Source organism: Scomber japonicus, chromosome 9 (genome assembly GCF_027409825.1).
Source record: "Scomber japonicus isolate fScoJap1 chromosome 9, fScoJap1.pri, whole genome shotgun sequence".
Taxonomy (NCBI): Eukaryota; Metazoa; Chordata; class Actinopteri; order Scombriformes; family Scombridae; genus Scomber; species Scomber japonicus.
The window spans coordinates 33197892-33222476 of record NC_070586.1 but is presented as its reverse complement, the minus strand read 5'-3'; the positions used below and the strand labels follow the sequence as shown (position 1 = coordinate 33222476).

General features: G+C 39.8%; 3 protein-coding genes and 4 non-coding genes across 7 annotated transcripts; 5 read left to right on the top strand and 2 right to left on the bottom strand.

Moving 5' to 3' along the window:
- Positions 1-1035: 1035 nt before the first annotated feature.
- On the top strand, positions 1036-4803 carry ogfod2 (2-oxoglutarate and iron-dependent oxygenase domain containing 2). Its single transcript, XM_053326235.1, has 7 exons — positions 1036-1255; positions 1347-1403; positions 2102-2212; positions 2304-2403; positions 3348-3472; positions 3910-4167; positions 4366-4803. Exons 1-7 carry the CDS (start codon positions 1121-1123, stop codon positions 4630-4632), a joined length of 1053 nt encoding a protein of 350 aa, XP_053182210.1. The 5' UTR covers positions 1036-1120; the 3' UTR covers positions 4633-4803.
- A 3758-nt stretch (positions 4804-8561) lies between these two features.
- Positions 8562-8633, top strand: trnac-gca (transfer RNA cysteine (anticodon GCA)). Its single transcript has one exon. It is a non-coding gene; the product is annotated as a tRNA-Cys (tRNA).
- Positions 8634-8876: 243 nt separating this feature from the next.
- On the bottom strand, positions 8877-11996 carry LOC128365482 (repetitive organellar protein-like). Its single transcript, XM_053326237.1, has 5 exons — positions 11914-11996; positions 11110-11378; positions 10406-10586; positions 10062-10287; positions 8877-9033 (listed from the first exon to the last, which is right to left on the bottom strand). The coding sequence occupies exons 1-5, from the start codon at positions 11994-11996 to the stop codon at positions 8908-8910; spliced, it is 885 nt and encodes a 294-aa protein (XP_053182212.1). The 3' UTR covers positions 8877-8907.
- On the top strand, positions 9636-9707 carry trnac-gca (transfer RNA cysteine (anticodon GCA)). The gene has a single exon. It is a non-coding gene; the product is annotated as a tRNA-Cys (tRNA).
- A 1170-nt stretch (positions 11997-13166) lies between the features above and the next one.
- On the bottom strand, positions 13167-18776 carry LOC128364977 (cilia- and flagella-associated protein 157-like). Its single transcript, XM_053325595.1, has 7 exons — positions 18554-18776; positions 17923-18103; positions 17588-17813; positions 15914-16035; positions 15371-15512; positions 14383-14534; positions 13167-13329 (listed from the first exon to the last, which is right to left on the bottom strand). The coding sequence occupies exons 1-7, from the start codon at positions 18774-18776 to the stop codon at positions 13167-13169; spliced, it is 1209 nt and encodes a 402-aa protein (XP_053181570.1).
- trnac-gca (transfer RNA cysteine (anticodon GCA)) lies at positions 15554-15625 on the top strand. The gene has a single exon. It is a non-coding gene; the product is annotated as a tRNA-Cys (tRNA).
- On the top strand, positions 16790-16861 carry trnac-gca (transfer RNA cysteine (anticodon GCA)). The gene has a single exon. It is a non-coding gene; the product is annotated as a tRNA-Cys (tRNA).
- Positions 18777-24585: the final 5809 nt, after the last annotated feature.

Genomic DNA, 24585 nt, shown 5'->3' with positions numbered 1-24585 from the left:
GCACCTCTAAGAATAATAATATCACTGTTTATGTCATATTTCTGCCACATAATGAAACTCAATGGCCCTGCTATGAATACTACAATTCAATTCAATTTAATTCAATAGGCTTAACTGGAATGCAAGTTTCAAGAACAATGTTGCCAAAGCACCAAGATACGAATATAAGTGTGCGTAAGTGTGTTTGTGTGTGTGTGTGTGTGTGTGTGTGTGTGTGTGTATCTGTGTGTGTGTGTGTGTAGGTAATTCATTGTCCCTCAGATTGTGGCATGTGCATACGTATTTACATACATGCCCTGTCTCTTTCTGTCTACTTCTCCTAGGAGTCATAAAGTTGCTCCTTGAAATGTGAAATCACAGAGCTGAACTTGTGTATGTTCCTTAAGTTTCATAAACTTATATAACATACATACAGACATACAAACAAACATATTCATTACCTTAACATACTTATATGTTCCTTATTTCATTTAATATTTTACATTGCAGGAGGACATGCATCAGTCTCAGAAAGAAGTTTTCAGTGGATGTTTTACTATGCTATTGTTTCTGCCTTTAAGCTAATAGACTCAACTAATAGACTATTTATAATAATTTGTCCCATTTGTCAATCATGATGTTATTCGTACAAAAGATCAGCAGACTACACATTCTATTTAAAATAGGCGAGCGTACTTTCACAGTATGACCACTTGAGGGCAGTGTGTAGTGATAAACGTTTCTGAAAATAAGGCGTCAAGGTAGAAATGGTAATATATAAACACTTCCGGTATCCCTAAAAATAAATTCTTACTCATGGCACCAGCTGTTGCAATTCTCCTAAAATTACATGACAGTGAATGTTAGCTTGAATGTTTATGTTTTTTTTGTAATATTGGATAATTTGAATGTTTATTTGGACATTACTTTCTATCACTGCTGTTTTTAACTGTACTGATTTAGAAAGTCATCTTTGTATTTGTAAAGACCAAGCTTTTATTTTGTAGAGCATGAAGCAGAAGTCCTCATACTATGGCTGCTAACGCAAAGGTAGCTATTTAGCTTGTCAGTTGTCAGTCTTAATGGCGTAATTCTGAATTTCTATGTTACTTAAATTGTAATCACCTTCTTGTGAGCAGGAATGAAAAACAAGGAAGACGGAAAATCGCCGTTTTATATCTGTAGCTGTTTCACAACTGATAACATCTTCCTGGAAGACTACAAGCTCCATGTTCGCTTCGTAACAGAGCAGCAGTTCAGATTGGACTATCGCAAAGTAAGTCTCACTGTTTGTTTTGGTTTGTATTTAGAGTGTGCTGGACCATTTATGAGCTTTACTGACCTGAGTAAACATGTTCATTTTGCAGCTTCTTGAGAGACTCGGCTGTGTGACGGAACAACAGTTTGAGGATGTCCTCAAAAAGGCAAGAAAACATGTCTTTTTGTTTTGTTTTGTCTGTGTTGTGAGGACTTTTAAGCTTAGGGTTGAGTTTAGGTATTTAGTTGTTATGGTTAGGGTAAGGGGCTAGGGAATACATTATGTCATTGAATGTCCCCACAAGGATATAAAGACAAATGTGTGCTGGAAAGTAACTATTGCTCAAGAACTGTACTCAAGTAGAGTGTAAAGGTACTTGTGCTTTACTTGAGTATTTCCATGTGATGCTGTTTTATACTTCCACTACACTACATTTCAGAGGGAAATATTGTACTTTCCACTCCACTACATTTATTTAACAACTGTAGTTCAGTTACTTTTCAGTTGATGATTTGACACAATGGATAATATAACAAGCTTTTAAAACACATTGATAAAGATGAAACCAGTGGTTTCCACCTTTTTGTATTTTGACATCTTACAAAAAGCAGTGTGTAGTCAGTCTCACATTTCAGATGTCTGAGTTGTTAACAGCTCTAAACTTCACGTGGTTTCATTTCAATAAATGTGCAAATGACCCAATATATCACTAAATTCTATATTTAGTTTTTTAAGCTTGGTTTTCAGAGACAATACATTGTGATCCCTAAGCAACACAACATAAACATGCTGGTAGACTGTAACACACTATCTGAGGTTTATAGGGTCTACATCAAGTGATGACACTGTCCAACTGCTGTTTAGATTTCCCAGGAGGTGGACAGACGAAGGAGCCTAGCTGTGACGTCTGCAGAGAGAGCCACTGTTATAAAAGATGTGTACCAGCCACTGCATTCTCATGTCTACCATCTGCAGGTATTTACTACAGCAGTCACCACTAATGGTTTCATTAATAATGTATGAGTGACACCTCGCTGAGACAGATGTGCACTCCGCCCCTCCTCAGGAGTCCTACCTCGCTCCGAAGTTCAAGCAGATTGCCGAGTTCTGTCGCAGCAGCTGCGTCAGTGAAGAGGGTCTCTTTGACTTGCTGGAGGAAGAGGCAGGTGAGCTGGAAAGGGCTTTGATATCCTCTCTGTGATTAAGTTTTCACTGAGAGGTAGAAGATCACTTTGAATGTAAAAGGAAATTGTTGCCATTATAAGAGCTGCTTTTCACATTTTCTGTTGACAACAAAGAGTCTCCATTATGCCACGCTGGGCTGAGTTATAACAGAAAACTAAAAACTGAAAGCTCTCAGATGTTCCCTAGCCCCAGTGTTACTGTTTGATATGGAAATCAATTTGACATATTACACAATTTTATGATTGCTTCGAGTCAGTCTTCACAACAGCTTTCTGGTGAGCAGCACTGCTACACAATGGTAAGTTACTTCATTAATGTACAGTAGGGCTGCAACCAACTTTTATGTTCATTATTGATTAAACTCAGTATTATTTTATTGATTAATAGTTTTGTCAATGAGATGTCACTATAAAACAGGAGCTAATTAGTATTTCCCAATCAAAGGTGACATCTTCACACATCTTTTGTCCAATCAGCAGACCAGAACTCAAAGACAGTCAGTTTACTTTCATGTATGCCAAAAAAAAGCATCAAATCTTGATGAAAACAGCAAATGTCATTTTTGCTCAAAAATTACTAAAACAATTAGTTGAATATCTAAATAGTTGCAGATACATTGTCTGATGATTATTTAACTTATTTCCTTTTGAGCAATGAGTTAATATTTTGAGTGAAAGACAGCCTTTTGCAGCATAAATGAAGTTTTGTGCAGTGCTGCACATACAGCATAAACTCTAATTGATGTGCTAAAATAATTAAGAAAATTAGTTGAGAGCCATTTGGGGAAATGTTGGTGCTGATTTTATGTAATGTTTCATTGTGCAATGACGCCTCATGTGTTTATATTGACTACACCATTGTTACTTCTAATGATGTATTGAGGTATGATATATTTATCATCATTTATTCCACCATTGTGTTGAAGCTCCGAGGGTGTATCGCTTCCCCGTGTTTGAGAAAAGCTTCTGTGAGGAGCTGGTGGAGGAGCTGGAGCACTTTGAGCAGTCTTCAGCCCCTAAAGGAAGACCTAACACCATGAACCACTACGGGGTAATGGATCCATTTCTACAGGCTGAAACGACCTGAACACACCATTTATTCACTGCTCAGTCATTCATATTTCATCTTTACTGTGTCATGACATCTGAATCTTCGGCCCGCTGTGGTCCCATCAGTCATAAAGTATCACATTACACTGCATGAACTATGAGAGGTGTATTCCAGGCAGGTATAGGCAGGGACTTTGATGAATTTTACAGGAAAGTCAGGGAATGTCGGGTTATTTTTACAGTTTGTCTTTAAAAATTCATTTCATTATGTGGTTTTATGCTGAGCTTCAATAAAAACCTTAAATTAGGAGGCTATAAAATGTTAAACGTGTGACTTTAATATATATAATCATGAGAAGGTCAGAGAATTAAACATGAGGACCACATCATCTGTAAATCATTTTCTTCATATGTGTCTCATTTTCTCTCTGGGTCCAGATACTCCTGAATGAACTGGGCTTTGACGAGGGCTTCATCACGCCTCTTCGTGAGCAGTACCTGCATCCGCTCACCTCCCTGCTCTACCCGGACTGTGGGGGGCACTGTCTGGATAGCCACAAGGCCTTTGTGGTCAAATATGATATGAATGAAGACCTGGACCTGAGCTACCACTATGACAACGCAGAGGTCACCCTCAATGTTTCACTGGGCAAGGACTTCACTGAAGGCAACCTTTACTTTGGTGATATGAGACAGGTGATTATATGGCTACAGTATTATACTAGAATACTATAATTACTGCTATTGGGATTGCTTCTACTACTTTTATTGGTACTGGTACTACTGTCAAAGTTAATAGTACTGGTGGAGATTTGTTTTAAAGTTGTAGTGTTATGCAAATATATATATATATATATAATGACTTCCTTCCCATGGTTTTATTGCCCCCTGCAGGTGCCTTTAAATGAGACTGAGTGCTCAGAGGTGGAACACAAGGTGACTGATGGCCTCCTCCACCGGGGCCAACAAATGCACGGGGCACTGCCCATCTCTTCCGGCCAGCGCTGGAACCTCATTATCTGGATGAGAGCCTCACAGGAACGCAACAAACTCTGCCCGATGTGCAACAGGAGGCCCACATTGGAGGAAGGAGAGGGCTTCGCTGATGGATTCACCAAACACTCTGCTCCCCTGCTGAACGCTTCGTGTGCATTGACATGACCTATCCCGCAGCCGTCAGCCTTCTATTAAAGCCACTATGTGTGGGATTGGAAGATGTGACGTTGGCACCCCCTAGTGGTGTTATCACTAAAAGACACTGAAGCAATTCCCAATTGTAAGAATGATTTGATTTAATTTATTTCATGATGCCTTTTGACTGTATTCCAAATTGGAATGATCAATATATAATGATATTTTAACTATTTATATTATAATTGTAATATTATATTTCTTGGTTTCCCAACTTTCAGTTTTTGTGTCTGCACTTTGATAGTGAACATTTGTGACTTGACTGTCACATATTTGCAGAATATGCCAGCCTTATTCCAAAAATGTCCCAAAACCTGTATTATGCTGAAGATGATTTAGAGTGTAATTAAAAATACTTACTTATTTATTGCCTTGAAATTTGTTACAGATATGACTGTTGCCCAATAACTGGTATTGAAATGTATGAACAGCTATTGGACTGGATTGCTTTTTGCACTTTTTGCACCAGCAGAGCACCATGTTGTCAGATTTAGAGGTCCGGATTCTCATCCGGGCCGCTTCATATTCGGCTGCAAAACATCCCAGTTCCCGTTGGAGGTCATGTTGTGATGAAGCAAACAGAACCACATAATCTTCAAAAAGCTGAGAAGCAATTCTGAGGTCCCCAAACTGGGTACCCTCTTCCGCCCTGGCTGTGCCTTAAGACTCTGTCCATGAAAATCACAGTATGGTACCATACTCGCACTGCGCCACCCACAATGTGCTCCTAGGGATACAGTGGTAAGCCTTCTTTAAGTCCACAATTTACATGTAGACTGGATGTGTGAACTCCCATGACCCCTCAAGTGTCCCACAAGAGTGTAGAGTTGGTTCACTGTTCCACTGTCAGAATGGAATCTGCATAGTTCCTCCTAAATCTGACAGTTCGACAGTCTCCTTTCCAGTACCTTGGCGTAATCCCCCATCAGTTGGAGAACACCCTCCATCCCAGTCTGCCAGTCCATAGGCATTGTCCTCTACCTCCATTCGACATTGAAGAGACATGTCCAGATGCCTTCAGCATCAGCAAAAATGTTCATACATGAGGCCCAGTGTGTTTTTATCAAGTTAAAACAAGCATTTTTGTGCAGTTAAAAGTGTAGTAAATCAGGCTTGGAATACTCACATGAATGAGCCTCACAGAAACAACATGAGAGATTTAAGATGTTACAAAAATGTTCTTACATGAGGCACAATGTGTTTTGGTGAGAACCATTGAATATAAACTATATATACTATATATAAACTTTGACATTAAACAGCTGGTGTCTAAATGGTCATATTGAAAAATGATAACTTAGTGTTGAAACTATTAGTTGATTGACATAACTCCAATTGTGATTAGTCATTTATAATAAAATGCAACATTATTTGGTCCCAGCTCGTCTAATGTGAGCATTTAATGCTTTCCTCTGTTTTATATTTACTGTAAACTGTTATATCTTTGGCACTGGCAAACTGTGATGGACATTTCACTGACAGTTCACAGACTGAACTATTCATCACTTGAAACAATTAGTACATCAGCTACAGATAAATACTTTATTCACCCTTTAGCCATTTGAGCAGGAATGGATGTGGTTCAACAGTCAATGGTGGAGGCTCCAGCAGAACTGGAAGTTTTGTGACTGCAGAGTTTCCTGAAGGGATGGACAGAGCAGCAGCATTAATATAAAGAACATGTTATATGAGAATTACAACCACACTAGCAGCTCTGTGAAGCCCTACTTTGACTCAGCTGCATTTCTAGCTTACTTTCTAACAAAGACAAAGGAAGGCAGGTTTGTACTCCACCTTTTGACAACAAAGGTGCAGTACAAAGTCCACTTTTTGCAATTTATCTTCTATAAATACCTGGTGATCAAATGAGCAAATGGTGAACACATGAACAAGGGATGCAGTTGAAGTTATGACTTATGACTTAGACAATAGATGAATTAAAAACTGTCCCCTGGACACAAAATCATTGGGTTTCCCCATCATATCATACCTGCTGAGAGGCTTCTGCTGGACTGAGCAGCTGCTGTCCTGGAGGCACTTTGTTTGTCTTTCCACCTGGGCCGTGATCCGGAGCCAATGTCCCCTGTCCTGAATTTGGTCAGGGTCTCTGATCTGTCAGGGAGAGATTGGATGATGGGAACAGGGCACGACCAGAAGTTCTGTTCAATCAGTACAAGTTTCAGGTTATCATTCTTAATTTGATTGTTTCCATTCGAGGATACATCCTATGTTTGCTTCACTACAGTTCAGAGGGAAATATACTTTTTATTCTCTCTTCTTAATTAACAGGAAGAGAAAAGACAAGGATATTTAAGTATAAATACTCAAAGCTAAGATAAGTCTTAAAATCTTATGACCACCAGAGCACTTTTTAAAGGACCTAAATTTAGGCAAAAACCTATTTATTTAGTATTTCTAGAGGGAAGTTGAGGCATTTTAAATGTGGATCAGTCGGAGCATCCAGCAGCCATAAATGTCACTTTAAGGTATTTCCATATTGGCTTCAGCTTCAAGCCGTGGTAGTTGCTGTTTGCTACAAACAAATAGCATCAGAGTTTACTTGGAAGTGGACAAAGACCCTCCTTTTCAGATGATCTAGGTTCTTCTGTTTAGTCTGCACCAGAGTGTTACTGACCAGAACAAACAAACCAAGCAGGCTAACAAGCCTTTACAAAAAGTGTTTTACCCTAACCAAACAGGTCTGGGTTTAAAACCACCTTTAATCTGAGTAAGAAGAACAGCTTTATTTAGAGAGGAGTGCATTGTTCTTTGTATATTTTGATGAGACCAGAGCACAGCTGAGCTCAGCAGGACTCTGTTTTTTCATCAGAGTTTACACCACTGCTGACACATAACACTAACAGACAGTCTCCAGTGCATAGTGATTCCAGTACCTTGTTTGTCTGCGGCCGGTCCACGGTCCTTGTCCTGTAACAGTCTTTTCAGTGGCGCCATTGAGGGCAGAGTCTGCTCCTTGGAGGGAACAGCTATCCAGGATGTCCAGCAGCCTCTGCATCTTAAACTCAATCTCGGGTGTCTTCTCAGACTGTTGAAGGAGACAGAGACAAAATCAGAGTGGAAATGAAGCTGTGAACATGAAATTGAAATATTACTTAATTTCAATTGTGTTGAGTAACAGTTTACCCTTTACACATCCAACAGACACAAAACTTGTTTCTGTAAACCTGACACATATAAGTCCAATATTTACTCTTCTTTTAGCTCTGTTTTTAATCTATGCTAATTCCTGTGAGAAATATCTGGCTCTTTAACTGCTAAATACTCCTCTTTCTACTAGAAACCCTCCAAGACTGTAATGTTGAAATTATCTACTAATTGACTTGACTAATTTGGATGAATGAAGCTTCACATTAGCCTCAAATAACCTTTTAAATACATTTTGCACAGGAGGAGGACTGTGGATTCTGCCCTCTATCCCTATCACTTACACTCAAACTGTATTATGAAGGGGTCTCTTAATGGCCAGTTTGAACAGCAGGAGGTTGATGGGATATCTGACCTTCCCTAATTAAAACCAGCTTAATTGTACCAATAATCAGTACATGATCTTCACTGCCGGAAGTCCAGCTCCCACAGACTTTATGATACATCAGAGCTGTGAGCCTAGAGGGTTTTATTTCAGACAGTTAGATGCTGCAGCAGAAACTAACGCAGCTGCACTGAAAACCTGCAGACACTTTTTTGTGTTTTTACCATCTGGATGTGTTTATGAATAATGATTGCTTCCCATATAATGATCTCCAGTTGCCTAACTCTGCTCCTCTGCCTCTGTAGCTCCGCCCCCAGCTGATCTGCCTGGGAAGATTTTTGACTGTACAGCTCAGTCAGGTGCTGTCTGAAAAGACAACAGAGGTATTAACAGTATTTTAAACAGGTGTGGGGGTATAGCTCAGTGGTAGAGCATTTGACTGCAGATCAAGAGGTCTCCGGTTCAAATCCGGATGCCCCCTGAATCAGCTTTATACACATTTCAATCCTTCCATAATATACTGTGACTGTTTGCCTCTGAGAGAAGTTCGTACGTGTGTCTCAACTTACAACATTAAAATATGTCTGTATGCTGTCTAAATACACACATGCATTAGCAATGAATAGTATTAAAATAGGATTTCATATAACGAAAATAGTAGATATTACTTTTTAACAAGCACCTTGCATGACAAGGAATTAGTATGCGGAGAAATTCTGAGACCTGTTTACTGACAGCAGAAAGAGATGGAACCTTTACCTCTCCTTTGCCATATCCACCTCTTGCTCAGCCAGCGCCTGCTCTTGTACCTCATTGGTGTTATGGCAGTCCTTTAGCTTGGCCCTGATATGCAGGTTCTCTAACCTCAGCTGCTCTGCATTCTGAGGAACAAGAGATGATTGATATTTTTGGTATTTTCTTTTTTAAACTCTATTGCAAGCTGACAGATGTTTCCTCTATCCAAAGATCAGCTTGTTGGAATTTACTGCTGTTTTAAGACTGCCATCAGATGAGAAATAAAGCTAAAGGCATTTGTCACCTGGGGATGAAGAGGGAACCTTTTTACAGGTCCAGCGACATAAAAGTGGGAGCAGTAAAAATAAATAACAGTGGAAAAGAAGAGCAGATGGCTTAAAGGAAAATGATGTAAAAAAAGTTGTGACAAAGGCTGCAGCTTTGCAGGTTGACCTCTTTTGGGTCAATTTCAGTAGCAATGCAGGTGTGCCACAGAGTATGTGACTGTGGGTGGAAATACAAGTTTGCCCACCTGCTGCATTTTACAAACATGTGATAAGCCTAAAACGTCACATAGCCTCCAGAACTCCCTTATGTCCTGTACAGATGAGCTCAAGTAGCTCAAGGTAAAGTAAAAACTTTCTTTTACTGAACTGGACTTTAATCCAATTAAATGTACACGTCATTTCTCAACACTGAAACTGATCCCTGAAAAAAAACAGAGACAGTGTCACATGAACCACCAGGTGGGGGTATAGCTCAGTGGTAGAGCATTTGACTGCAGATCAAGAGGTCTCCGGTTCAAATCCGGATGCCCCCTGGCTGAAAAACTGTTTTATAAAATGTTTACCCATCAGTCATCTGGCTTGGACTGTCTGTTACATACAGTGATCTGAATGATGTCTGAATGAAGAAATAGACATTTTTGAGTGGATGAGGACTTTTAATACATCCACAACAGGTATTGTTAAATTCATTTTAAAATTGTTTAGCTTTGGTAAGAATTAGTTAGATTTTGCCATTTCTCTGCAGACATTGTCAGTATTTCATCCTATCAGTAATTTGGCTTTACCTTTAACATCTAATGAATTTGTTCAGATGTTAGTTGGTAACAGAAACAGATGTCTTCTACCCCAAAGTCAGTATGACAAACAAGAACATTTCAGCGTCTTACATTCTCATGGCCCAGGTTCTCCTTTTTAACCTTTTTGAGATCTGTCATCACGTCAGAGCAAATCTCACTCAGGTCAAACCTCTCCCTCTCCAGGTCCGCGTTCTCCTTCAGCAAGAGCTCCCGCTGCTCCAATGTCTTGCTGTGCTGAGCCCTCTCCTTCGTATTAATTTCGGAAATCCTTTCCCGAAGGAAAATATCTGCCTTTTTCTGAGCCTCCTCCTTAAAACTGTCATTGGAAGAAGAGAAAAGGCAAGAAAGATGGAAGTCAAATAAGGAAAACAGTATTATAAATTCTCTTGTGGACACAATGTGGACTGTCAGTTTAACACTGCCCTAGTTTTTACTTTTCTCTTTCAGATTCTGCTTCTTTCTTCAGGCTGTTGAAGTCAGCTTCATGTTTCTCCTTCATGCTGTTGGTGGCAGCTTCATGTTGCTCTTTCAGGCTGTTAATGGCAGGTTGATGCTGCTGCTCCTGAGACTCCATGTCAGACATCAGCTGCTTCTTCTCTGCCTCGAACTTTGAAGCTGATGAGAGAATAAAGGAGAGGAGAAAAGAGTCCCACAGTATCATCCTTGCCATTCCATAGACATATGTATTCATTTTCAAGAAAGTGGAACATGAGACAACCTTGATAGTTTCATATTTAGGCTGGTCTACTCTCATATTAAGTCTCATTACATGAACTCAGGATGATAGATAATTAACAATATCTTGGGACAGTTATTGATTACAAACTGTGTTTTGAATCACCTTAATTTGGTTCATAAGAAGCTACATTTTTAGCTTTTAAGCTTTATTTTCTGGCTTGTGAGGTTATTCTTCCCCAGACAGAAGGTATAAACTGTGACTGTTATCTAGTTTGTGTTTTATTGTATTGTTTGTTTGTCTGTTGTCACTGTTTTTGTTTCTTAGGGCGAATGTCACCTGGCTTCAAACCATGCTTCTAAGTTGGGGACGATAAAGATTGAGTCATTTATTATATCCCAGAAATCCCTCGGCAGAGTTAGCTTCTGGCTCATCCCATTCAGCTGCATGTGAACTTCTCACCCTGCATCTTGCTTTGTGACATTAATTCACTGATCTGCTCCTGAAGCTCCTGCACCAGCTGGCTGTGCTGCATTTTCAGGGTCTCTATATCCTGTTCAGCCACCTTCTGCTGAATCTGCAGCTCCGCCATCATCTTCTCCGCCCTATCTTTTGCAGCCTTGCATTGTATCAAGAACATAGTGACCTGTTTCTTGTCCACCTCCAGAGTGCTGAACTGAGACATGAGGCTCTTCATCTCTTTTTCCAGCTCATCATATTTAAGCTGACAGCTGCAAGATGAAGAGGGACACTTGGGCTCAAGAGTACTTAAATACAGTATTTAAAATAGTGATTGACTACTGTAGTAATAATAACTGGGAGACAGAAGCTAGAGAAGGTATGAAACTTACATTATCATGGGTGAAAAGTGTTCCTTCAAAAGACATAAATAATGCATTGTTGATCTACTTAAATACTGGAATAAAATATAGTTTGAGGGCTGGAAGTAAAGCTGAAATATGTTGTCACTTATTCAATGTCAATAGACTGAAAATCAATTGTTCTCAATTAAATTCATTCTACAAAATTCCAAAATAATATTGTGAAATCACTCCTACTATAAAGAATTAATAGCAACATAAATTAGTATGCCTTCATGTGGTTTAGAGAAGTCGCATTGGCACAAACTACTTAGCATTTTTTCAGAATTTTGCGCATAAATATTAACGCGCTAAGCTAACGTTAGTTGCGAATAATATATAACTTAACATATTACGGATATATTTCTCCCTAATACAGCAGGTTTGTGTAAAACTACTGACTTACCTTTCTAGCTGCTCGTCCAACTGTCGAATTTGTTTTACATATAAGGACTTCTCTCTTTCAGCAGAACTGATTATATCCGCCATTGCGCTATTTTATTTGCTTTTTCCTATCATATATATGTTATTTTAATCCTCACTTGTCTAAATAAGTGAACAAATCAGTTTGTCCGGGCTTTGAAATCACACTCATTTGTTGCTCGGCAATGCTGCCTTCAGGGACTGTTCGTAAAGTTCACTTTTCATTAAGAAACATCAATTAAAGGACAGGTTCACAAGTCTCATGATGAACTATAAATCATTTACATATCTACAGCAGAATGTCTTTTAAGATTTATGAACGCTAAATCAACCAGTAGAAAAGAAGTCAAGGGTTAGAGGTCACAACGACCGTTTTATAATTGAGTCTCAGTTCAACTAGTCAGTGAGGTTAAATACACAAGCAGTTTGCTTCACGGCCAATAGGGGGAGTTCTACACCAGAATCATTACATCCCTCCCTGTTCCTCCAACAAATTTCTCCTTCACCTTAACTTTCTTTTTCATTTCCATCATTCCATCCCTCCTTCTCCATCTTCCTCAACCTTTCCTATTGTTCTGTCCTCCTCCTGATGTGAGCATTTATTGCTTTCCTCTGTTTTATATTTACTGTAAACTGAAATACATTTGGCTCTGGCAAACTCTGATGGACATTTCACTGACAAGTCACAGACTCACATAATTAAAAACAAGCAGTACACAGATGAATCCTAACAGAAAAAATGTAATCACCGAATATGCAAAACAGCAGGCAGCTTCAAATAAATACCAAGAGGTCGTCAGTCAGGATGGAAGTAACCAGCAGGATAACAGTCATTTAAGCATTTAATTTGCAAAAGGAGGCAGCCAGATTATAAACCTAATTCAGTCTTTATCCATTTAAGCAGGAATGGATTTGGCCCAGCATTCAGACGTGGATGCTCCAGCAGAACTGGGTGTTTTCTGACTGCAGAGTTTTCTAAGGGATGGACAGAGCAGCATTAATATAAAAAACATGTTTAAACAAGGGAATTAAAACAGTCATGCTAGCAGCTATGAGAAGCTCTACTTATTATTTAGCTACAACAAAAGTCAGCTTTTTTTGCAGTTTATCTACTACACACACCTGAGCAAATGATGAACACATAAGGAAGGGATGTAGTTGAAGTTATGTTTCATAACTCAAACAATAAATGGATCCAACACTGTCCCCTGGATATAAAATCCTTCAGTTTTCCCATCATATCATACCTGTTGACAAGTTGTTGCTGGACTGAGCAGCTGCTGGCCCGGAGGCAGCTGGATGGTGTTTCCACCTGGGCCGTGGTATGAAGCCAAGGTCCCCTGGCCTGAATTTGGCCAACAGGAACAGGGGATCTGTTAAAATCCTGCGGGCCTTTTCTCTGTGGGAGCGAGACATGATGATGGGAAGAGGACCAGACTAGAAGTTCTGTTTTTCAGTACAAGTTTGAGGTTTTTACTTGAGTATTTCCCATTTGAGGATACATACTCCTCTGACAGCTGTAGTTACTGTTTTCTAGAATTTTATATTCAACATGAGATAAGCTTGTAAAATATCATCAATATTTTAACTTCTTTTCTCCCTTCATTATCCCCTCTTCTTTATGTACAAGAAGAGAAAAGACAAGGATCTTGAAGCATAAATATTTATATATGTGAGCCAACTGTCAAACACCCGTCTATCAATGTCCAAGCAGCAGACATCACACTGCATCCTGACATACAGCCATGCGAGCGAGAGAGAAAAAGTGATTAAATGCATACGTTTTCAATCAGCCTTTCCTGGCATGCCGTGAGCGACATCGCCCTGTCCAGCGATGACGCCCACCCCTCAAAGAATTGCTCTCTCTGTCTCTATCTAGATGAAATTTTGCGGCCGTGTCCCGCCCCTAAACACTTCTTGTTGGTTGAAATGTACACGCTGCTTCCTGTTGACAAGCTAGCTAGCCCCTCAATAATCTGACGCTTGTCACACTGCATATCAGGACAATTTTGCGCAAGATTTCGTCGCCAGTTTGCTCCCTCGCTGTATGTCAGGATGTGGTGTTAAAGCTACTAATAGTTGTCAAATCTTAACACAGTAATAGTTTCCAAAAATGACTATCAGCACACCTTTTAAAGGACCTCAATTTAGTCACTGAAACTATAATGACTCTTTGAAAAAACAACTGATTTTGTTTTTCTAGAGAGAAGTTGAAGCTTTTTGAGCAGTTGGAGGGTCCAGCAGTTGCCAGTGGCACTTTAAGGTACTTCCATATTGGCTTCAGCTTCAAGCCATGGTAGTCTCTGCTTGCTACAAACAAACAGCACCAGAGTTTGCTTGGAAGTGGACCAAGACCCTCCTTTTTAGATGATCTATCAAATCAGCAGGGGTTTACAACACTGCTGAAACACAACGCTAACAGAAAGTCTCCAGTGGATGGTGACTCAAGTACCTCGTTGGTCGGCGGCCGGTCCACGGTCCTTTTCCTGCAGCGGTCTTCTCAATGGCGTCATTGAGAGCAGAATCTGTTACTTGGAGGTCGCAGCTTTCCAAGACCTCCAGCATCCTCTGCATCATCACCTCAGTCTTGGGAGTCTTCTCACACTGAAGGAGACAGGGACAAAGTCAGAGTGCAAACATGAAATTGAAGTATGACCTTTAAATTTATATGACACATTTATAAAGCAACAGTTGAGCATTTACACATCTAACAGACTTAGAACATGTTTCTGTAAACCTGACACATTTAAGTCCAATATTCAGTCTTGTATATTGCAATTCTTAAGATGGCCCTTACAAACCTCTTACCTCCATGGGAAACAGAAATAGACCACCTAAAGCTACTCTCTGCACGACATATTGCATTGGCCTATGCTTATAATCCACACCCTCATACTAAATCCTAAACTGCTCTAGGCCAACAGTATGGGCAGCCTCACCATTTAGTATTGAAAGAGATAACCACAATAATAAATCTCCGAAAAAGTTTAACCTGGTGCTGATGAACTCTCCCACCTAGCTAGTACTTAAGATAGTACTAGTTTAGCATTCCTTGGCCTGTAAAGCAAAAAGATTTGCAGTTGCTTAAGAGTGAGCTAGCCATTACTATCAACAGAACGGTGCTCTGGTGAGATTCCTGTGTAGTACTGATCTGGTTACAGTCAGTCATACAGGTGCAAAGTCTTTGTTGTCAGCTGTATCACAGAAATCCTAGACCAGTGGTGTTATGTTGGTTTATAATAATCCTGCTGATGTAACCAGAGCTAAGAAATTAATTGGGTTGACAGTTGTCTTTGCCTTCCAATCAATGGTCCATTCAGCTATCAGACACCAACGATCCAGTCCCTGACTAAGGGAAACCCTTGTTTTGTGGCCTCACACAAATCATCACAGATCTACAAGAGAACACTCTGCTCTGTGGGTCAGTTTGGTGTTTTTACCGTCATGATGTGCCTGTGAATAACAACTGCTTTCCATATGATGATCTCCAGCTCCCGAGCCCTGTTCCTCTCCTTGTGAAGCTCCACCCCAAGCTGCTCCACCTGGTCAATTTTTTGACAGCAGAGCTTGGTCAGGTGCTGTCTGAAAAGACAAAAGAGGTATTAGATAACTGGATAGTGGGTGGGGGTATAGCTCAGTGGTAGAGCATTTGACTGCAGATCAAGAGGTCTCCGGTTCAAATCCGGATGCCCCCTGAAACAGATTTATACACATTTCAATCCTTCCATAATATACTGTGACTGTTTGCCTCTGAGAGAGACACTTGTGTGTATGTCTCAAATCCACACTACACAATAATTCATAGCAGGTTTTGAATTTGTGTTAGGTCTCCACTGGAAAAATACATCTGTATGCTGACTAAATACACAATGAATATTATTTAAAAAATGTATACAATGAAAATGACTGATATTATTACGTTTTTACATGTGGAGGAAAAATTATGATACTTGCTTACTGACAGCAGGAAAAGGAACTTTTACCTCTCCTTTGCCATGTCAGCCTCTTTCTCTGTCAGGGTCTGCTCTTGTACCTCCTGGGTACTGATGTAGTCCTTTAGCTTGGCCCTCAGCTTTTTGTTTTTTGACCTCAGCTGCCCTGCGTCCTGAGGAACAAGAGATGATTGGTAGTTTTGCTTTTCTTTTTTAAAGTCTATTGTAAGTTGACATATGTTTCCTGATTAGAATTTACTGCTGTTTTAAATCTGTTATCAGATGAGTATAAATATTATTTGCCATAGCAAAAATTATAGAACTGATGAAAGGAGAGTAATGAATAGAAATGATGAACAGTTGATAAAAAGGATGCAGCTTTTTGTGCCTTTATTTCAAGTGTTCTCTAATGCAGGTATAACATTTGTCACCTGGGGATTAAGAGGAATCCTGTTTATACCTTTTTATAAGTCCAGTAACAGGTTGACTACTTTTTTGGTCAATTTCAGCAACACATGCAGGTGTGTCACAGAGTACTTGGCTTTGGGAGATAACTTTTTAACAACTGCATGAATGTAGTGAACAAGACCAAGGACACAGGAAACTTTTTTAGGAAAGGTTTTTAGGAAAAGTTAGCAATGAAAGGCACCAGTGCTTTCGGGTGGCTTTTATCACATGTTCTCAGCTTAAGTTTGCCCACCTGCTGCATGTTACAATTTCAAACAACATGTGATAAGCCTAAAACGTCACATAGTCTTCAGTAACTTCTTATATCCTGTACAGATGAGCTCAGGTAGCTGAAGATAAAGTAAAACATTCTCTTAACTAATCTGGACCTCTGTCAAATTAATGTACACGTCATTTCGCAACACTGAAACTGGGCCCGACTAAAAAAAAGCACAAACACTGTCTTAATATCCACCAGATGGGGGTATAGCTCAGTGGTAGAGCATTTGACTGCAGATCAAGAGGTCTCCGGTTCAAATCCGGATGCCCCCTCTTTGAAATCCCATTTTGTGGAATTTTCACCCATCAGACATCTGGTTTGGACTGTCTGTTACATATAGTGATCTGAATAATGTCTGAATAAAGAAAATAACATTTTTGAGTGGATGAGGACTTTAAATACATCCACAACAGGTATTGTTAAATTCATTTTTAAATTGTTTAGTTTTGGTAAGAAGGAAAAAAGGTACCAATTCTAATGGCAAGTGATTCCATAGACACCCATTTATTTTAGAATATATATAGTAAACCACAGGAATAGGTTTAATTGTTTTTAAGCAACACCATCATATGAAAATCTGAAACAGAGAAGTCAGGGGAACAGCAGACCAACAGGAAGTCTCTCAGAATTAATTAAAGTTCAACTTCCACGAGATCTGATGAGAAATCTAGCAGGAATCAAAGATACTTTCATGTCATGTTTATGTAAAACGAAAGGAAGTAACATCGGCTCAACAGCGACCTCTGTGGCCACAAGAAGTAATGACAGGATAACTTTTGCTGTTTCCTTTCAGACAGACTCACTAGCCCTGTCTGAAAACACAACTCTGTGAGGGTATAATTCATTGTCGACATTTCATCCTATCAGTTATTTAGCTTCATCTCCATCTTTACCTTACACATCTAATGAATCCGATTAGATGTTAGTTGATTGCAGGAACAGATGTCTTCTACCCCAAAGACTGTATAATAAAGAATCTTAACATTTCAGCATCTTACCTTCTCATTGAAGAGGCTCTGCTTTGTAACCTTTTTGATTTCTGTCTTTGTGTCGCAGCAAAGGTCCTGCAGGTCATACTTCTCCCTCCACAGGGCCGTGTTCTCCTTCAGCAAGAGCTCCCGCTGCTCCATCGTCTTGCTGTGCTGAGCCCTCTCGTCCTTAAGAGATTCTGAAGTCTTTTCCTCAAGGCAGTTCTCCGCGTTTCTCAGAGCCTCATCCATAAAACTGTCATTGGAAGAAGGGAGAAAGTAAGATGGAAGTCAAAGAAGGAAAACAGTATTATAAATTCTCTTGTGGACACAATGCTGACAGTCAATGCTGTCCTAGTCTTTACATTTCCCTCTCAGCTTCTGCTTCTTTCTTCAGGCTGTTGAAGTCAGCTTCATGTTTCTCCTTCATGCTGTTGGTGGCAGCTTCATGTTTCTCTTTCAGGCTGTTAATAGTAGCTTGATGCTGCTGCACCAGAGACTCCATGTCAGACATCAACTGCTGCTTGTGTGCCTCAATCTTTGAAGCTGAGGAGAGGAGAGGAGAGGAGAGGAGAGGAGAGGAAGCTTTAACTTTGTACTGTGTCACAAACATTTTTCTCATATTAAGTCTCATCACATGTAATCAGGCTGCTAGATCATTATTAATATCTTTTGACAGTTATTAATCACAAACTCTGTTTTGAATCACGTTTTCAGCTTTAAAGCTTTGTTTTCTGGCTTGTGAGGATATTCTTTCATGGAAATAAAGTATAAACTGTGACTGTTATTTAATGTGTGTTTTATTGTATTGTTTGTTACTGTTTTAGTTTCTTATGGTTGACGTCACCTCGCTTCAAACCAAGTTTCAACCATGGGGATGACAGTGATTGATTAATACATCATCCTGCTTCATGTGAGGGAAAAAAAGAAACCATCTCTAAAATATGGAAAGCCCACAGCAGAGTCAACCAATCCAGCTGCATGTGAATTTCTCACCCTTCATCGTGATGTGTGACTTCAATTCATTGATCTGGTCCTGAAGCTCCCTCCTCTGCTGGTTTTGCTGCATCTTCAGGGTCTCTATGTCCTGTTCAGCCTCCCTCTGCTGACTCTGCAGCTGTGCCACCACCTTGTCCACCTTTTCTTTTGCAGTCTCAGTTTGTTTCAGGCACATAGTGACCTCTTTCTTGCCTATCGCCAATGTGTCAAACTGAGACATGAGGCTCTTGTTCTGTTTTTCCCGCTCGTCATATTTAAGCTGACATCTGCAGGATGACGAGGGACACTTGGGCTCAAGAGTACTTAAATACAGTATTTAAAATAAAACTGCCTTCAGCTATATCAATCATGAGGTGAAATATGACGTACTGTAGTAACTATAGGAGTCCGTAGGGAGAGAAGGCATGAAACTTACATTAACTTAATTCTGCAAAAGTCCAAAATAATACTATGAAATTATTCCTACCATAAATCTTAATAGCAACATAAATTAGTATGTTTAACATTTAGTTGAAATAATAAAAAAATACACTCACCAGCCACTTCATCAGGTTCTCCTGTGCAAGGTGATACAATCCAATACAACAGCTCTGCTATAAATTATACCTTAAAGAGGCTCATACATGTTAAGTTTTTATTGACATTATCATGGAGGTGATAATTCACCTCAATATTAATTATTGGGGTGGTAGTGGGTGCGGCTGGTGTACTGGAAGGCATTATATTGAATTGTGTTTCTATTATTTTGTCCACCCCATAAACTTAAATAAGGGGAGCAAAATATTAGGAACATTTTTCAACATAATGCACTCCAGTACAACACCAGCAAACATTGTGACCTCGCCTCAGTAATAAAATTGTCACTTTCTAATAATGTCAATAAAAACTGAAAATGAACTGAGCTGCAAAAGTACAGAACTGCAGACAAAATGGCGGCACATGGGTTCCTACAGAGACTGTACCATAGAGATTCCTACTGAAGTGACCAGTGAGTGTATAATGTGTTATGTGTACAGTCATTAAAGTTAACGTTACATATGTGTGACATGTCGGCAGTAATAGTTAATGTAATTTACAGTAGTGTTTTTACAGTGGCACAAACTACTGGTTAGCGTTTAGCGCGGGAATTTCACCTGCTAAATGCTAACCCGCTTAGCTAACGCGCTAACATGAATTAGCTAAGACAAAGCTAGGATAACTTAACTTGTATATTTAATTGCAGGAGAAAGAAACTAGCGGATATATTTCCCCTTCAAAGAGCAGCAAGTGTGTGTGAACTTAACTGACAGGCTTACCTCTCTAGCTGCTCCTCCAAATATTGAATTTGTTTTAAATATAAGGACTTCTCACTGACATCACAACTGAATATGTCCTCCATAATTTTTTTGCTTTTTCTTTTAGTATATTTGTTGGTTTTGTTTGGGCTGTCCTCACTTATATCAATAAGAGAGTTCTTAAATCAAATTGCTTTGAAATCACACTGCTTTGTTGCTAGGGAATGCTGCCTTTAGGGACTGCTCATACTCTTCACCTTCACCTTTCATCTTTCCATCCCTCTTTTCCCCTTCTTCTCCATCTACCTCAACCTTACCTGCTGTTTCTTGCATCTCTGTCTGATTTGTGTGTGTGTGTGTGTGTGTGTGTGTGTGTGTGTGTGTGTGTGTGTGTGTGTAACTCAAATAAGGAAAAGCATAATATGTTCTCTTAAATAATGACAGATGTGCACCTGCATCTTCACAACACCTATTATGCTACATTTTGTAAACCGCCTACTGATTCCTTCATTAATAATTATGCAGACATTAAGTTTACCATGCGGTGTGTGGTACAACCATGACTTGAACTGAGGCATGTTCAACCACTCAGGGTTGAATCCAGTGGACCTGTGTTTGGCACTTTTGGATGTTGCCAAAGTCCCATCTAAACAGAAACCGAACAATAGAAATTAGTTCCCTTGAACTGAGACCTGCTTTCTTACCTGCCTGTTTCTACATCTGTTTGTCCACCTCACCTGTTGTTTCAGCTGGCTCTGTCACAGCAGCATGTTGGATGCTGTCCTCCTCTCCTACTCTTTCTTCAATGCCTAACGAATCTATCTCTTTCTCACCCTGACCCTGTCTTTCTGCTTGAGCAGCACTGGTTGAAGCCTGAAAATATTGTAAACAAATTAATAACATAGCTAATTACACTGGTCGGACTGTTCAGCTCTGTTTCAGACCGATACCTCCGGTTCAGGCTGGTCCTCATCCTCAACACGTCTCCTTTTCAATCGCGGAAAATATTTTTCAATACTCATCTGGATTGAGGCAGCAAACATTCAGTGTAAGGGTAAAAAAAACTACATAACAGTACTTATAACAACTTTATTTGATTCACAGCTGCTAGTGTTTTGACCTCGACAACCCAACTACATTTTACCGCAAACTTGCGACTAATTAACTTTATAAAGAAGGTGTAAGGGTCGGGTCGGGACGGGACAATATTGTATTCAAAATATAAAATATTTTATAGGACTTTTTAATGTGTGATTTTATAAAGGTGCACGTGATACCAACCTTTCTTGAATTCACCAGCCGTCTTCTCTGCACTAAGGCACAGCTTCCACACCTCTAGGGATGACCTCGCTGATGGAGACACACGCGGTGTGCACGGAGGGGAGGGGCTGTGTGTGTGTGTGTGTGTGTGTGTGTGTTTATGTGTGTGTGGGTGTGGGTGTGTAGGCTATGTGAGAGAGACGCGTGAGTGACAGAGACGCAGGGAGAGCAGGGAAAGGAAATGCAGCTTAACGAATGCGATGCGTATTTTTTAAATAGCGTTAAAAAAATAATTAATAACGAAACGCAATATGTGGCGGCCGGTGTTGAATCTGTGGCGCACCGCCACGAATTAGTCTATGTGTGGGAAACACTGCAGACTGTCGAATTCTGTCTCAGCAGCTTTTCAATAGAAGTAGTAGAAGTAGATCACTTTGAATACAAAAGAAATGAAATTGTGGCCATAATAAGAGCTGTTTTCACATTTTCTCTTGACAACAAAGAGTCTCCATTATGCCACGCTGGGCTGAGTTATAACAGAAAACTAAAAACTGAAAGCTCTCAGATGTTCCCTAGCCCCAGTGTTACTGTTTGATATGGAAATCAATTTGACATATTACACAATTTTATGATTGCTTCGAGTCAGTTTTCACAACAGCTTTCTGGTGAGCAGCACTGCTATAAAAAGAAAGGTTTCGAAGGCCATTCTCTGGCTTCTGTATCAATTGCACATTTTCACTCAGAAAATCAGTAATGCAGACTCTCTTTTAATGAGTTTTTAATCTGAGAGAGCAGTGACAGAGCAATAAAGTAAAAAATATTGAGATGACAGGCAGCTGTTATAAATTGTAAGTGAATTCACTCTGTGGAAACCAATATAATATTATGTCCATTGATCTTTACTGATGATGCCACTTCTTCTTTTTGCAGAGCATCACATGTGGTCTGAATAGAGGTCAACCTGCTGACCCAGGTCCACCATTACATTAACATTACATTTTTTGTCAGTCATTTGTCCACAGATGCTCTCTCAGTCATGGATAGAGACAGCTGAAGATCTTTGATAAAAAAAAGAAGCAAATCAGCTGGGAATTTAAAAAAGAGCATCACAGAAAGAATCAAACATCCTGCTGTGGCAAGCAGAACAAAAAAGAGCAAAAATCTATTACAGCCACTTTAGCAATAAAATACAATAAACTGGAATTTTAAAAACAGTTTTTATTGAATGATATTATTATTTTATTACTTATTATTAATTATCTCCAGCTAATGACGCTGTCAGAAAATTCTAAGAAACTTTTATTAATTTATAATCTTTATATAATCTAACCCTAACCCTATTGAAAAAAGTTATTCTACTGCACACAATTACAATGATTCAGAAGTTGTGTATTATTTTATCAATATCAGAGTAAATATTTTTTGCAGTTGGAATAATCCAGAGATAGTCTGTCTTGATATATAAGATATTGTCTTTGTTCTTGAGATGCTGTTAATGCAGAAGTAAGATTTGAGTATATGGTGCTTTAACAATTTGAACAAAAAACCCCCAAACAAATAATTGAATAAAATCATGTTTTTAATATTTGAAGAATCATTTAATTTAATAGCAAGACGTAATATGGCTGTGTTGACAACATGTGTTGTGTTCATCTCCTCTTTTTACTACAGAATATTTCCCCATATGCAAAGGAACTGAGGTGGCCTCACGCTGTGAGGTCCAGGCCTTTCTCGGTGAAGGCAGCTTTGGGAACGTTGCCCGATGTCTGGTTGTGGTTAGCGACACCAAGGTGGCAATAAAAATCACCAAGGATAAACGTTACCTGACCAAGCAAGCTCTGGAAGAGGTAAACTAAAGCTGTGCAACACATGTAATTTACATCTAATTACATCTATCATACACCTAAAACCTTCCCTCAGTAAATGAATGCAGTTTGTCTTTAAGGTGACTAAACAATAAAAATCCTCCACAGATTAAAATTCTGCTGACAAGTATAACCTAGTCAAGTTGGACGGCTTCTTCCACCACGACCAGATCATTCGTCTCAGGTTCAAGCTTCTGGACCTGAGCCTATTGGATTACATGGAGCAGAGAGATTTTCTGCCCATGACTTCGAACGAGATCCATCCAGTCCTCCACCAGGTATGATGGATTTCTTCTTCACTCTTCTTGGAAGAACAATTTTACTGCATATCTAAAATGAAGGGAAATCATTATCTATGTACATTGTGTGCTAACAAGAATAAATCATTGTATGTTGTCAGCTGACCACAGCGCTTCTCCACCTGGAGACCCTGAAGCTAATCCACGCCGACTTGAAACAAGACAATGTCATGGTGATTGATCGTCAGCAGGGTGAAGATCATAGACTTCGGACTGGCTCACTATGAACACTTCATCAGGTTCTCCTGTGCAAGGTGATACATGGGTTCCTACAGAGACTGTACCACTGAAGCTAATCCACTAATCCACGCCGACTTGAAACAAGACAATGTCATGGTGGTTGATCGTCAGCAGGGTGAAGATCATAGACTTCGGACTGGCTCACTATGTCTCTGATGTTCTCCCAGGATCCTGCGCTCAGTCTCTGTTGTACAGGTGAGTTCAGCAACTGGAGAGTCATATGGCAGAGATGCTGTACTGGTGGAGCTCCAGTATCAGTCACAGGGAAAGAGCTTAGAGTAAGAGTTTAGACTACTCTGACTACTCTGGACTACACAGAGCAGAGTGACATGTCGTCACTGGGTCTGATAGCCGCAGAGATCACACTCGGCTTCCAGCTGTCCCATCACACAACATGGTAAGCAGTCTCTTTACAGACTGCTAAATTCTCTATTAGGTCCTCAAAAAAGCATACTTACAAATGAGATATCAGCTCCTGGATCAAATGACTATATCTTTGAGTGTGTGTGATGCTCTCCAGCCGAAATTCATTGTGGACACACTGGGTCCAATCCCAGATTACCTCCTGAACTGTGGGCAACATAGCACCCAGTGCTTCAACATCGTGGCCAGATTCAACGAACAGACTTGGAAACTTAAGGTGTCTATCCAACCATTCATCCATCCATCCAATATAATGTAATGTGTCTCTTTGTAGACCCCCCAGGAGTTTACCAGGTGAACTGGACAGCAGTTTGAAGACAGCAGACCATTTGAGCTCCAGTCTCTGGATGTCTTGGAGAACGTAAGTCATCTCTTTTGATCAGCAGCCAAATGATGGCTGACATGGAAGCAACGGTCCCTGAACCCTAGACTCCTCATGAGGAAAGTGGCACACAGAGTGTCTCGGCATTGCTGATGGAGTTCCAGCCTGGTTAGTCACATGTCTGATGCCTTTGTGATCTCCTTGAGTTTATTGCTTCAATCAAACTAACAACATACATCTTTGTGGTTTTCAGAGGTCAAGACCAAAAAGAGAGGTGGCCGAGTGAAGATGTTCTACAAGAGGATGAAGAAAGCGGTGGTGTCCTTCTTCCACCATGCCGGCTAAA